At 41.4% G+C, this 14,923-nt stretch overlaps 1 protein-coding gene across 1 annotated transcript in view; it reads left to right on the top strand.

Annotated features, from left to right (window-relative positions):
• The window catches only part of fut8b (fucosyltransferase 8b (alpha (1,6) fucosyltransferase)), a 95,233-nt gene that overhangs the window by 65,587 nt on the left and 14,723 nt on the right, over window positions 1-14,923 (top strand). The window contains exons 5-7 of the mRNA XM_085382266.1: window positions 447-561; window positions 6,904-7,141; window positions 14,608-14,854. Of these exons, the coding sequence (XP_085238392.1) occupies window positions 447-561; window positions 6,904-7,141; window positions 14,608-14,854 (600 nt within the window). The remainder of the gene's footprint in view (window positions 1-446; window positions 562-6,903; window positions 7,142-14,607; window positions 14,855-14,923) is intronic.

Genomic DNA, 14,923 nt, shown 5'->3' with positions numbered 1-14,923 from the left:
ACTTGTTGACCTGTTAAGGACATAAGGTTGTGTGTTTTATTATCTTTGAGAATGTACACATATTACCAAGGAGTACCTAATATAAGTGCGCTAATTGCATTTAAAAGCTCTGTGCCAGATGTTGACACTGTTAATGAGAGCAAAAGAGTGTCTGTTCTAAATACGGGGGGGGGTTCAACTGCAGTCAGATTATTAAGTACAAGCCTCTCAGAGATGTACTTTTGCTTTTTGGGTAGGAACTGTGGGCGTTTGGCACTAAAAGCAATGCTCATAGATGTGAAGTGCAGTGATTTGCAGATGCACTGCTTTTAATCTGATGTTACTGGCAATGCTCGCATCTAGAAAAGGTGTTTTTTTTCTGGGGGGGTGTGTGTACAGACCTAACAAATTACACATGCCTGGCAGACTTCTCGAGCGATAAATTTTTGAAATTTGTGTGTCTGCAGGTCCATCATGACAGACTTGTACTACCTCAGCCAGGCAGATGGAATTGGTGAATGGAGAATGAAGGAGGCTAAAGACCTGTCGGATCTGGTCCAAAACAGAATCACCTATCTACAGGTATCCACAGACACAGCAGCTGCTGAGCCAACTGGACTGTACCATTTCACACACAAACATACACAAAGGTGTCGGAGACATAACTATGCTGTGAGCATCGATGCAAATATTTTCTTCACACAAATAAATGCACATATGCATAAACCAGAAATATCTTTCACACTTGCTCGTCTGATTTGCACCGTCCATATCTGTCAACATCAGTTTGCACAACTAGAAGGTGAGTGGTACCATAGCAGACGGTTTCAGCAGTTACATTTGACAAGCTTGTTGTTTGTCAGCAGTTTAGTGTCACCTACGCACATGCGGCAAAGCACAGAAACGCAAAGTGACAGATCAGCACATGTGGATATGCGAAAATGTAAAGAAATCTCAATGCACTACAGTAACAGACACAAATGCACACACTCACCAAGAGTCACAGAGATGCACATACACTTACAGGCCAGTGCATGCACAACTCAAGACCCGGGATGCATTCACTCGCTTCAGCTGCCCTGCTCCCCTTCTCCAGCTCTGGTGCTGCAGGGTTCCCGGGCGGGGCGTTGTGGTGCGGCACCATGCCCTGCAGCATTAATGAGCCGGTGTGTTTGACGAAGAGGACCCAGTCAGTCTGGCTGGGTGGAGACAGCACCACTAACAGCTGCTGTCACCACCGCTGAGGGATCACACCGCTCTACCAGCTGCCATCACTAATTCATCACACACGCATACACACATTCGTGTACAGATGGATTCATCCGCACCTATGCGGGCAACTGGCGCACATTCACACAACCTCAGCTTTACATATGCACACGCTCATACCCGAAGAGTGTGTGCACGTGAGTTTGTGCGTGTGTCTCTTTCAACATCCCTTATGCATACTCACACATATATACATACTCACACAGACGGACTCCTCCCTCCTGTCCTCCTGTCTCTGCCACTCGCACCAGCCTCTCCTTTCATTCCCGGTTTAACTAACTCCATTTCTCCGTCTGCTCCATCTGTCCACTCGCAACATCGAGGCTCACTTCTTCAGATGGCGCTCTGTTGGACAAGCCTTTCATCTATTTTTGCACTATGAGCCTTTGCGTAGTGGTGTTAAAAGCTAATGAACAAAATCATGTTTTTGATCTTTGGTGCTTTTGCACACCATTTCCCAGAGAGCACTTATCACTATAAATCTGTCCAGTGCTTGGCATGGCGTGCTTGTGTGCTTATAATCACAATCACCCTAGCCAGCTCTACAAAGCTTTATTGCATCTTTCAGCTGATTTGTTTTGCTTTTATTTGTGCAATTTTGGCCCCAGCAGGCAGCTGTTTTGATTCAAAGAGCTCTGTACAAGCTGAGTAAAAACTGGAGCTTTGGCAGCTCTGTGGTTGTGTTCACCTGTTACAGCTTTAAGATAGTTGTCCAGATAGATTTGATCACCTATGCCCCTCAGTGCCAGAGATCCAATCAGAGTAATGTTTACTAATCACTTGGAGTAAGGCATAAATCAAGTGCTCATGTCAATGCCAAAGAAGGAAAGCAGATCGTGTACCTGTTAGTAACACATCTAGAGACATGAAGAGTGCGAGCATTCATCCCAGCAAACTGTTAACGCTGAAGAATCAAAAGACAGTCTTGATCTATGATTGAATGGTGTTTTCTATGGTGTTAGCTTTTGTCTGTTGTGCTTACATGTACCCTTGTGCGTAGGTATAGAGTTTAAATCCCATTAACAAAAAGGAGACTTCTCGTGTAACTGGAAAAACAATTCAATAGAAAACCAATTGCAGAATGCAAAACGTTTTGCCGTTGCTTCCAACAAAGAAACTCTTATCAGGAAAAACAAAATGTGAAATAATTTCATAAAATGATCCATGAATGAATAAAGGAAACGACACATGCTAAAACCTTTTAAAAAGTTCTTCCTGCATCGGATTTTCTAATAATGATATTAGATTTAGTTTTTTTCTGAAGGTGAAGCTCGTGCAGCCATTGTAGATGTTCATGCTAATTAACCAGTCCCTCTAAATGACACGCGATTGCACCTTCATGTGTAAAATATGTCACAGCCTGTCAGCAAGAGGTGTTTTTCCTAAAAAGGCATCCGTGAGGAAAATGCAGAAGCTTTAATGAGCTGAATATATTATGCAGTTTATTGCTGAAACATCAACATATTATTGTAAGTCTCCTGCCAGCAAAGCGCAGCAACAGCGATTTTACTTCAAACGTGCCGGAGTCTTACTTTAGAGGGGGTCTATTATGCTCATTTACAGCGTCGTATATTCTACTTTTGGACTATACTACAGTAACTTCACACGATTCACAGTTCAAACTAATACTGATATATAACTGCTCATCTTACAGTGCTCTGTTTGAAATGAGCTGTTTTCACTCTTTTGTCTTTCCCTTTAAGTTCTGGTCCTTACTCTACGATGCTTGTTCAAGGATATCTTTCCATTATCTGCATTCGTTTACTCTAACATTGTCGATCTGTTTAAATGATCACACAAAGGTTGTTATCTACTAAGTTAACCTGCATTCACACAAAAGGGCTGGTGTTGGCAGCATCTGACGAATCCTAAAGTGGCGTTTCACAGATCACATGACTCTTCTTCCACGAAAATGATCACTATGAGCCCCTACAACAGAAACATTATCAAATGTATAGAGAACTTAGAAAATGCAACTTTAAAATGAAACACTGTTGAAAAAAGGACACATATTGATCGTTAATGATTAATTTTAGCGCATTAAACAGGTAAAATAAACATTTTAATTCCAGTTGATTGTTTTATCACAGATTGTGTTCTAAGTGCTGCTATTTATTTTCTAAGGTGACAGCTGCACCTTAAAACTCTGAAACTTTAAACAGGATCCATTTAAACATTAAAGTTTACTAACTAATAAACAAGAAGTTGAAATCGCTTCAATTTGATTCGGATCCAAGAGAAATTAATTTTGTCCCAGCCGGTGTGAAACTGAATCTCAGAACATAACCTGCTCCTACTGTTCAGGCACAGACGTCTGAGGGATCTTCCAGGAGTTGTGACGCTATTTTCTGGAGAACTGATTTATCAGTAGGTAGTGATTTTATACCTGTTGATCTCTAAACTGGATCTTAACCTGCTCCAGCACAGGTTAGGTTCACAGCATAAGTTACCATGGTGATTTAGAGATCTTGCCTGGATAAGCCAAAATCCTGCTTTGTAGTGTAGGCCTCTCATTGGTTGCCTGTTGTAAACAGAACATTCACAGCCAGAGCCTGAGATGACAGTATTAAGCATGCCCCCTCTCTATGACATCACTCAGATCCAAGAGGAGAAAAATTGCTTGAAATCAAACATTTAGAACAGTCTTAAGTCTTGGTTTTTATTCATACGTGCACTGATCTCATGTTTTTTTTTTACATCTAATATAATCATCCAGTGTGGTAAGATAAATGCGTATGACAAAAATAGGAAAACACAAAAGGAGCCCTTTGAACAACTTGTCACGATTTCAGCATCACAGTGGATAATTACCTAAGCTCGGCATACTTCTGTCTCAAATTCAGTGGTCCTCAGCCATAGTCCCTAAATAAACAATATCTCCGTGGTCTCTCTAGTGCAAATCGCTCTGCAGCTGATGCTGTGTTTCACACTCAAAAAAAGAACAATTTAAAGAGCCACTTAACCTACAGTACAAAGCGCTACTCGAAGGCTGCCTTTGTGCATGCATCGGCCGTCATTATCTTTGAACCACGTCTCTTAAGCGCTGCAGTCATTCCTGCTACACCATTACCGCCCTGGCATCCAACGGTGGCCTCCACGCCGCGAGATTCATTCTACAGAATGATCTCATGCACGTACTGTGACTCGGGGGCCAGGTTTGACACTGAAAACAAGCTCAGGATGCCACTGTAGATTATTAGTTCAGTAAGTTAGCCTACACCTATGGGGGTAGTAGCGGCAGCCTGTAACTCGAAGGGAAATACCTGTGTGGCTTGTTCTGTCACCTCTATGGCTGCTGTAGCCTGTTCATGTTATTGAGCAGCAGCGGTGGTAATCAGTTTTCTTCACATAAAGGATCCTCTCTTCTTTCCTTTTTTTCCTTTTCCTTTTTTTATTGCCTCTTGTCCTCTTTTTACATTCATCACCACATTTTTTTTCAATGCTTTCATCCCTTTTCCTCGCCGCTTCCCTCTCCTTCCCTCCTCCTCCACCCTCTCTTCCTTTTCCTCTCCTGCTAGTGTATGATAGGCAGCGTTAGCCGGTGGGTGCCGGGCGGCCTGATTACTGTGAACCATCCACAGCTGCAGCAGCCTAATGAGGAAAACACTCCCATCAGCCGGTAATTGCTGTTTAGGAAGCTGGTTGGCATGAGCGTTGTGGAGTCGCTCAGACCGGCTGCTGAGCGAATCGCTACCCGCCCGGCAACTCATCGACAGCACAGCATGTGTCACTCTCTTCTGGTTTCCAATTTTTTTATTTATTTATTTTTATGTTAAAAAAAAAGAGAGAAATCCTTGTTTCTTTCCCCAGCGCCTCTCATTTGGTATTCTCCCCCTCAGACTTTGTATGATATTGAAGCTAATGTTCAAGAAGAGGAATGAGACTGAAGTAGTGGGGAAGATGGGGGATTAGAGGGAGTGGAAAGGGGAACAAGCAGGAGGGAAGTTGCAAGAAATAAAGCGCTATAGAGTGGTAAAAGGAGTGATTGTAAAGGTGAAACATTGAGAATGCAGCAAAAGAAAGGGGCTGTGAACCGTGAAGGCATGAGCGAAAGTAAATGATGAGGCTTTCAACAGTCTACATTTTTACTTACTGTCAACAAATCACAGGAAAAGAGCTCATCTGACAGATTGTCATCTTTATAGGCTCAATAATTTCTTGAAACAGGTGGTAAACTGCAGTTTAATTGTCATCAAGTGTTATATATTTATACATGGTATATAATACTGGGAGCTATACTTTGCTTAATGTTGATATGCACTAGTAAATATGTATGAAACTGAAAATGTTCTACAGTCTCTATTTTTACAATAATGAAGACAACAGTTTCACACATTTTTAGGGCCATAATTTGTTGGATTAAGGTTTTGGTAGTAATCAATATGTGATTGAAGTAGATATACTTAAAGAGATTTAACGAAAAGGATTTGGATGCACTTTGGGGGGAATTACAGCCATTTTTGTGCACAGTCCTCTATTGTCAGATGCTCAAAATTAGTTGAACAGACTATTATCATCTAAAATATAAGGATTGTTTTTAATTACTAAGATGAAAGTCTTTCCCATCAGTGGCTGCTTGTAGTCTAGAATTCATAGACCTCTTCAAATGCTCTTTTTTTTCTCCCTTGAAATGCTCTTCCGGGCCTTTATCAAAGCCACCTTTAGTTGCTATTTCTGTAGGCCTCTCTACATTCGTTTTTGTAACTAATGACTGAAAGGATGCTATGCTGGGTTGAGATCATGCATGAGACTTGGCCATTAAAGAATATTTAAATTTTAGTTAAAACTGAGCAGAGAGTATAGATCTGTACATTTCACAATTCATCCCAGTGTTTCTACCAGCATTCATATCATAAATAAAACGGCAGTGACCCAGATCCACTGCCAACCACACATGCCTATTCCATAACACTGCCTCCCTCATGTCTGACAGATACAGTAGTAAAGAAACTGTTCTTCGGGAAATAATCCTATTAATTTAATAATAATAATAATGGATTGCATTTATATAGCGCTTTTCGGGACCCTCAAAGTGCTTTACAATACCATTATTCATTCACTCTCACATTCATACACTGGTGAAGGCAAGCCACAGTTAGTCACAGCTGCCCTGGGGCAGACTGACAGAGGCGAGGCTGCCATATCGCGCCATCGGCCCCTCTGGCCAACACCAGTAGGCGGTAGGTGAAGTGTCTTGCCCAAGGACACAACGACCGAGGCTGTCCGAACCGGCAACCTTCTGATTACAAGACGAACACAAACAGTTGTCTAAGCATTTCACTGCATGTCGTACTGTGTATGTGACAAACAAAATTTGAATTTGAATTTAAATTTGAAAAATCACTATAATTCTTAAGCACTGTAACACTGTAGAAGTATAGAATGTATATCCTTTAACAATAGAAGGTATGAGACTAAAAAGGAGAGGGGGAGGAGGCAAAATTAATTTAAAGAGTAGAGAAAAATAGCATGTACAGCAGGAAAGGCAACCTGGGAGTAAGCAGGCATCGTGAAATTAGAGTGGTGTATTAGATAAGAAAAGGACACAAAACAATATCAGCTATTTGATATTAAAAGTCACAGAGTAGGTCTTTGAGAGATACAAGGTGGAGGTCAAGCAATAAAAAATGTTGAACCACTCTTTCCTTCTCCCAGAACCCCCCAGACTGCAGTAAGGCGAGAAAGCTGGTGTGTAACATCAATAAGGGCTGTGGTTACGGCTGCCAGCTCCACCATGTCGTCTACTGCTTCATGATCGCTTATGGCACCCAGCGCACGCTCATTCTGGAGTCTCACAACTGGCGCTATGCTCCCGGCGGCTGGGAAACAGTCTTTCTGCCCGTCAGTAACACCTGCACTGACCGCTCTGGGGCCACCACTGGACACTGGTCAGGTGAGTACACACAAAATTAACAGCACAACAATGAATTACAGACAGTGAAAGCCTCAGAGATGCCAGTTGTGACTAGTTACGCGCTGATTTCTGGACGATCCCACCTAAAACAGGCTTTGCCAGACCTTTTCTTTCATGCTGTTACAGCGAAAGCAAAGTGTGAATTGCCTGGCTAAGCATTACTATGCAATTCTTGTTAAAACGTTTTGGCAGCCGGTGTAGCAGCACGTTAATGTTCATAGATTTTATAGCCAAAAAGGAAAAAAATCATTTTCTGTATGCACCTTACTCCTCTGACCTACAGTAATTTTATATGTGCAAAAGTCTCTGATAGAGCCTAGAGGCTGATATTGAAGGGAAAATTCTGATTCACAATTTCCTGCACATCCTGTAGGTTTCATCACAGACCGAGCATAAATAAACTGCATCAATTAGAGCTAATTTATGGAATCCTAGGTTAAGAGGACTTGTCATTTTTCTGTTGTAGCCCCAGGCTGTGGCAGAGACTGACTGAAGGGTCTTATATTCCCATACAGCTTCACTATTGCATCATTTTCCTGTCAAAAATCTATTTTGACACCAAGTAAATTTTCAGCTGAATGTAAAAATGCTTTTTTACACGTATGTTAGTGAAAATAAACAGGATCTCTTTCATTTATAAACAGTCCATGGACCATTTTTCATCAAAGTAGGATTGTTATTCCATCTGCAGTACTTTACATTTAGCACCATTGCTCTGTTCTGGTACACCCTGCCCTTCAGTGCACAAACATGGAAAGACAATGACATGATTAATGATTAAGTTAGAAACAGCGTGAAATGGAGGAACAAGGGTAGAGGTCAGTTGCAAAGCATCTTCCAGATACATCAACCTAGAAACTGGCGACCTCCGGTCACACAAGAAAAATGTGTATTCCTTGTTTGGCTTGCAGGTGGTTGCTGGAAGTTAATCAGTCAATGACTCACCCATAACCACAAGTTGCTATGGAAAAAACTGTATTATCCAGCTGACTGGCAAGTGGGTGCAGATGGCTGATAGTCAGTAAGGGGTGCTGCACAAAAATCCCCTTTGTGATTATTTTTGCAAAATGAATTAGTTGACCGTAGTTTGCATGGAAGATGCAAATTGACTTGTCTGCAAACCCTTACCGCCTGTTTTTGTTTTTGTTTTTTTATTAATAGTAAAGCTGAAATGTGCAAACAAACCAGAAAATTGTCGAAAATTAGCAGTAGCTATAAACCTGTGTGCGGTACATCAGTTTCATGTCTTGCACTTGAACTATGTTAAACTGCACTGTCCCTTTTAAATAAATAAATAAATTCAATAGAAAATTTGCTTTCACATTAAGCCTTAGCAGCCATTTCCAGAGAAGTTGGCATCTTCCATGCAAACAACAAGAAACCATGACAATATGCTAAGCAACCAAAGCGGTCTCAAGAGGGTTTTTGGTGCAGCGCCCTCTTCAACCTCCAGAAACCACTTGCCGACCATTTAGGAAATATATATATTCCCTTAGCGACCAGTGGCGGATATGTGCTGACTGGTGCTAGGGCTGTGTGCCTGGGGGACCTGAAATAGCACATATTCCAGGTGAGCTCTGTCCATAGTACATGTGGAAGGATATTGGCTGACTGCCATAGTTGGCTCATCTTGCCTGAACTAATTCTATGCTTGATTTTTTTTTTATATTTTGAAGACATTTTACGTATATGCCAGGGGACACTTAAAGGGAATATAAATATTCATGCAGGTTTGGGGCATAGCTTTAAACCCGAGTCTCTTATTTCATATTTCACATTTGTATTTTTCGCAACAGTAGAAATGCCCATACCAGCACAGCTTTAGGCATTTGCCAAAGGAATAGTCTGGCAGCAAAACCAGTGTCGTACTCATCACCTTCAGATTTACATACAGACAATGCTAGTATGGCTGTTGATTCATGGTGTTGTTATTTTTGCGTGACATTAGAATTCTGCACACTTCCAGTTCATTGTGAACACAGTTGAAGCAAAAGTTAGTTCGTATGTACAGCTGATACCAGAATACCTTAGGCCAAAGATTGATGGGGCTGTTGGGAGGAAAAAGATCTCCCTACTAATGCACAGGCAGCAGAATCATTTATAAATGAATTCAACCGTTTTATAAAGTGCAATTTTAATATGACTGAGTCCCACAGTATATGTTTGTTTTTCCACTTCTAAGCTGACATTACCGGAGCATATGTAAAAGGAGCTCAGTTATGACTTAGAAGTGTTACTATGAGACTGTACCTGCCTCCCTCTTTATCACGTTATCTTCCACTGCCTCCTCGTTCTCGTCGCCATGTCCTTTCAGCTCTTCATTTTTCTCCTATCGCATTATTTTACTTGTGCTCTCCTGGGCTCTCCCTTCTTATCTCCTGCTCTCCCTCTGCCTTCCCTCTCTTATTCTCCTGCCTTTCATGTGTCCTTTTCCACTTTTTAATGTATTTCGTAGGAGTTTGTCTTGCAAACAGTCTCCTATAGATCCATATATGCCATCTGGCAGCGCACATCAGCAGGCAGCTCCCTCCAAATGTCACTACCCTCCTTAGGCCTTTTAGCATTCTGAATTGTTGTCCTTATAAAAGCCTGCAATTTGCAGAGGCAGTAGTTTCTGATAATCAAGCCAGCTAACTAGCTGGGCATAGCTAATGTAATCCTGTTGGGTACTTGGCTACGCCTGTGGTCATGCCTGTTTTGTTAACAGTGCAAGCAAGTACTTTCCTTGGGGCACTAGACCACAAAGGGATGCTAAAGCCTTGGATTAATAAGTAGATATACATTGAATATCTCGCTAATTAAGTGGAGTGTTTGCCCATGCCAGTGCAATTACAGTGTTTAATGTAGTGAATACTGATCTCTTCAGAACTTGTAGTAGTGCCAATACAAGCTGAATTCCCAGATGGTAGTGAGCGCTCCCTTTTGAGGACACTTTATTTTCTACTTTTGTTTCTCTCAAATTCTCCTCTTCAAAATGTTCTTTATCATTTGGTTGTGAATGTCACCACTTGTTTGTGTTTACATTCATGTAGAAACATGCTTTGGGTTGTCCTGTACTGAGTTATGCCTTTGTATTGTTTCTGTTTATGTGGTAAAATTGACTTTTCTGGTATATTGTGTAGCAGCCCTTCACGATTCCAATTTCCTTATATATCTATACATGGTTCTCCCACTTTCTGTTAAGTGTTTTCCCCCAGGACGTGAGACATTTATAGACCTAGAGAGGATCTATGGTTTATGCGTATGTGACAGGGTGTTTCTATCAGGAAAACATAATGCTTGCGGGAAACATCAAAGATAGCAACGAAGTCATTATGGGACCCGCTGATTTTCTTTCCGCAAATGGGAAACAAAAAACAAAACATTACAAGACGATCCACCCTGAAATAATCAGGACATACAGGGTTGCCTTCTATGGTTTGTTCTACAGTTGAAAAAAAAGAAGGATAGGCTCTTTTTTTGCTTCTCATCCGTAAACACTCTGCATACTCTTTCACGTGATTCAGTTTATTTTGAAAGGTCTCAACAGGATCTTGAGCTTTATTCTGAAAGGTTTATGTAGAAATTAAACAAGCGGACACGCGATGGTTTTACCGTCGTTGTTGCTAACGACAACGTATAAAAAACAGGCTCTTGTCTGTCCGTAGTGTGGTTATATTAAATATTTGAGAAAGAGAGAACTTTAAGAAATTAATATAGCCACTACAGTGACCATCAAAACGATGAAAAAGTGTGTGTGTGTGTGTGTGTGTGTGTGTGTGCTAACTATATATCTCATTATATCGAACAGCCCTAATATAAAATATAACAATTTTTAAGGATTGGGGTAGTGATCAATATACAGTATTAGTATTTTCTAGTCTCTTTTCTCTGTTGGTTTTGGACTCATCCAAGTGACGAAACGTTTCTCCCACTGAAAATGCTACATCCCGATGAACAGAATCAACTTTTGGACAGTTAATATAAACATAATTTACACCAGATAGGACCTTTAACTACAGAAAAAGACTATATGGATAGAACCATAAACCCATTCAGTGAAGCTTCTGGCACACAGTTGTTGTGCTGATGTTAATGCCAGAGGAGGTTTGGAAAACACTGCGCTTTTTGAGTCAACAGAGTGTTAACAACTATGATACACCAGGCAACCACCGCTCTGTAGCTTTACGTGGTGTGCTACTTTGTGACTGAGTTGCTGCCGTTCTTAAACACTTAAACTTTGCAAGAAATGGCAAAAAATAATGCATTTCCATATCTACCCCTGCTGACTGTTTATTCCACTCGTTCGTGTTGCTCTTCTGCCACAACTTTTGTTTTCAGTGGACAGCTGGAGAGCTTAACACCGTCACTCATCTGGTATAACAGACTAAAGTCTCGACGCATAGAGAGGAAACCAGGCTTCTTTTGGAACAATGCTTCGTTGATCAAAGAGCTAATTTGCCAAAGAGAGAATATTCCTTTGAGGTTCTTTGTAGAGATATCACTGCCTTATGTGCAAGTCTGAGAGCAGCAGGAGAAACATAATGTTCCCTGCCATGGATAGACTGGAACAAGAGATCTCCAAGTTCATAAACTAAGTCTCAAATGTATTATGAATGGAGAGGCTCCATATTTTGAGTCTGGATGGTGTCACTCACAGCTCAACAGTTTCTTAGCCATGTTAATCTCATAAAATATTCATTAGGCTCTGTATACATCAGCGACTTAAGTTTAGGAATTCTGTGTCAGTGCAGGCCCATGTGCTCTAAGTGATGATGTATACAGGAAATGAATGTAGGGGTTTTGGAGTTGAGATACAATTTAGAGTAGCTTTGTGGTCTAATTAAGTAGCTGTGGGAGGAAGACATACTGCATATCTGTACATTTGTGCCAAGAAGTGAAGGCCTCGAAATATGCTCATTCCCCCTTATGTGAATCGTGCCAATTCTGTTATATAAGCAAAGACAGACTTGGGAATATTTTTTCTTTTCAATATTTAATGCTTGCAACCAATTTATATTCAGTTCATGCTCCTGCATGCGCACACACACACAAATTGAAGCCTCTGTTGCTGCCCTTGTTTTTAACATGTTTTTTATGTACCCTTTCTGTGAAAGGCCATTTTTAATGACTCATTATGCCATTTATCTTGAAGTGTGCTATGGAAGCAGCGTTTGCAGCTGTACTAGGGGCTGTCTGTGGCAGTTACAAAAGCCACTTAAGTTTGACAGAACACAGGCCTCAAACTTGTTTTTACCTAAATCCGGGGTTTACGCGCAAACTCTGCTCAGGCTTTAAGACTGAAAGAGAGTGGAGGTTGTGTCTGCCAGCCATATCCCTTCTGGTGAGATGAGATTAGCTGGAGCTCTTTGTCTGTGTTTTTGGGTGTGAATACATATTCCCCTTTTTATTTGGGTCTCCATTAGTTATCATTGTCAAACCAAACCTTGTTCCACTGTTCAGAAGCTTCTGTACACGTGCACGCTCATGTGTCCATGTTCCCACTGGCATTTTTGTGACTGGGTGCATCCATGTTTGCATGCTTGTGTGCATTTCCAACTTTTGTTCACACATGCAGGTGTGTGTCATGCACCTGCAAGTGTCTTTGTGTAGAGGCAGTTGGCCTTGAAGGCTAGGGGAGGTCTGGCAGTGCTCAGGGGCTCTTTATTTCCCAAAGAGGTGACCTTCATAATCAGCCGTGCTCAACCCTTCTGCTCAGGGCTTCTTCCAAGAAGGACTTAGCCTAAGGGTGCCACACCACCAGCCACCCCTTCAACCTCTCTCCCCAAACCCTCAAATCCAAATCTTTGCCTCAGCCCTCTGGCCCTCTACAACCTTGACAGAAAGGAGCTTGACTTGGCCTTTCAGCAAGGAGAGGTGAACAATAGCTGTCAGTCATCAAAGCTGGACACACTACGGTTGAGGATTTGGACTGATAGTGGAACCAGGATAGGAATTAATATAGAAACTATGACACTCTATCATACTGTATATAGAGTGAGCATTTAAGTTGACAAAAAAAAGTCTGAAAGGAATGCTGATTGTTTTGTATCTGCATCATTTACATCTTTCATTTGGCTTGAAAAGCTTTTATTTCCAAGAGTTTTTAGAAAAGCTGGTTATAGTCATCTCATGTGCACAGAGACTTCCTTCAGTCTCTACTGCTGTTTGCTATTTCAAGTTGCTTTGTTTCACTCGTTATTCTGCAGTGAGCAGCGTTTGGCGCTTTAGACAGATCAGCAAGATTGAGTTTCTCTGCCATAACTCTTTGTTTAAGTAACAGCCAGAGGATCACCTGCACACACTTTTCTGTGTTAACATATGGGTAGGAATGGTCTTTAAACCAACTACCCAGTGCTTTCACTGTCAGCCTCACTAATTTAACATGGAATATATAATGAGCGATGGAACCATTGCAGGACAACTAATTATAGCAGAACATGCTGACATCTGTAAGCATTACAACTGCACTCTTAGAGCTTACCTGACACGTCCACGCCAGGCGCTACACTGCAAACTCAACAGTTCCTGTAACGATTTCAGATGGAATACTATTGTGTGTCAGTAGAAACATTTTTATTGTGAAATATTTTTTCCAGGCATATCATATGCATCTGTACCCCTCTCACCTGTTTTTTGTTTCAGGTATTGAAATCTTAGCATTGCTGCTTGATCAGTCTGTTAAAAGTGATGGTAGTGGGTAGTAACAGGTTGACCACAGTTTACCTTTAGAACTAGCTTAATTCTTTGTGGAAACATTTAGAGGAGATTGATCCATACTGACATGATAGCATCACACTGCTGCACATCCATGATGTGAATCTCCTAAGATGCAGCAGAGACATTTGCAGTTGTGACCTTGAGCATTAGCTTTGGTTATTGTGGTAGTCTGCACTCTGACCTAGTCCTACACGTAAACCCTGGCTAGTAAAAGCCTGTCCAAACTTTTAACAAGAAAGTGAACAGAGTGCACATTCTGACGTGACTTGTTGGAATGAAATAAGTGTCATGTGAGACCTAGTTTTTAATTGACTGCCTGTTTTTATTTTAGGCCATATGGTTTTCCTCCAGATTTCATATACTGTTTTCTTACCTTAATTGGTCAGTTTCTCAATCTAACCTCTGTTTGATCCAAAGCCTTTCAAGGGAAATTAATTAATTTGTATTTGCATAGCCCAATGTCACAAATTTTCCACAGAGGGCTTTGCAAATTATTCCGCATTTCTTCTATGCTTTAACCCCTGATTAGAATAATTGGGGGAAGAACTCGCCTGTAAGAGTTTGAATAGTGAGGGAAAAACTCAAGTATTCATTTAATGCTCTTCTTCTTTCTTCCAGTGTAAAGGGAATATCTTTTGGTTTTCAGTTGGTATTCAGGCAACATGCTGGGGGGTTTTTTGCCTTTGAGAAACTGTGACAAAGCCCTTGAAGTTTTAAAGCTACCTCCTCTGCTCTGATCCATGTAGGTGAGGCCCATGATAAGGACGTCCAAGTTGTGGAGCTGCCCATAGTGGACAGTCTCCACCCTCGCCCTCCATACCTGCCCCTTGCGATCCCCGAGGACCTGGCCCCACGCTTGCAGCGTCTGCACGGCGACCCGTCCGTATGGTGGGTGTCCCAGTTTGTCAAGTACCTGGTGCGTCCTCAGGCGTGGCTTGAGAAGGAGATCCAGCAGACCACTGCCAAGCTGGGCTTCAAACACCCCATAATTGGGTAAATATGTCCAGCTTTCTTGTCTGTATGTGCACGTTACTTTGCCGCTAAGTAATAATGGCTTTTTTT

This window comes from Rhamphochromis longiceps, linkage group LG15 (assembly GCF_057381845.1).
Source record: "Rhamphochromis longiceps isolate RC_006_pf linkage group LG15, R_longiceps_female_GT1.1, whole genome shotgun sequence".
Lineage (NCBI taxonomy): Eukaryota > Metazoa > Chordata > Actinopteri > Cichliformes > Cichlidae > Rhamphochromis > Rhamphochromis longiceps.
This window is presented reverse-complemented; position numbering and strand designations above follow the sequence as displayed.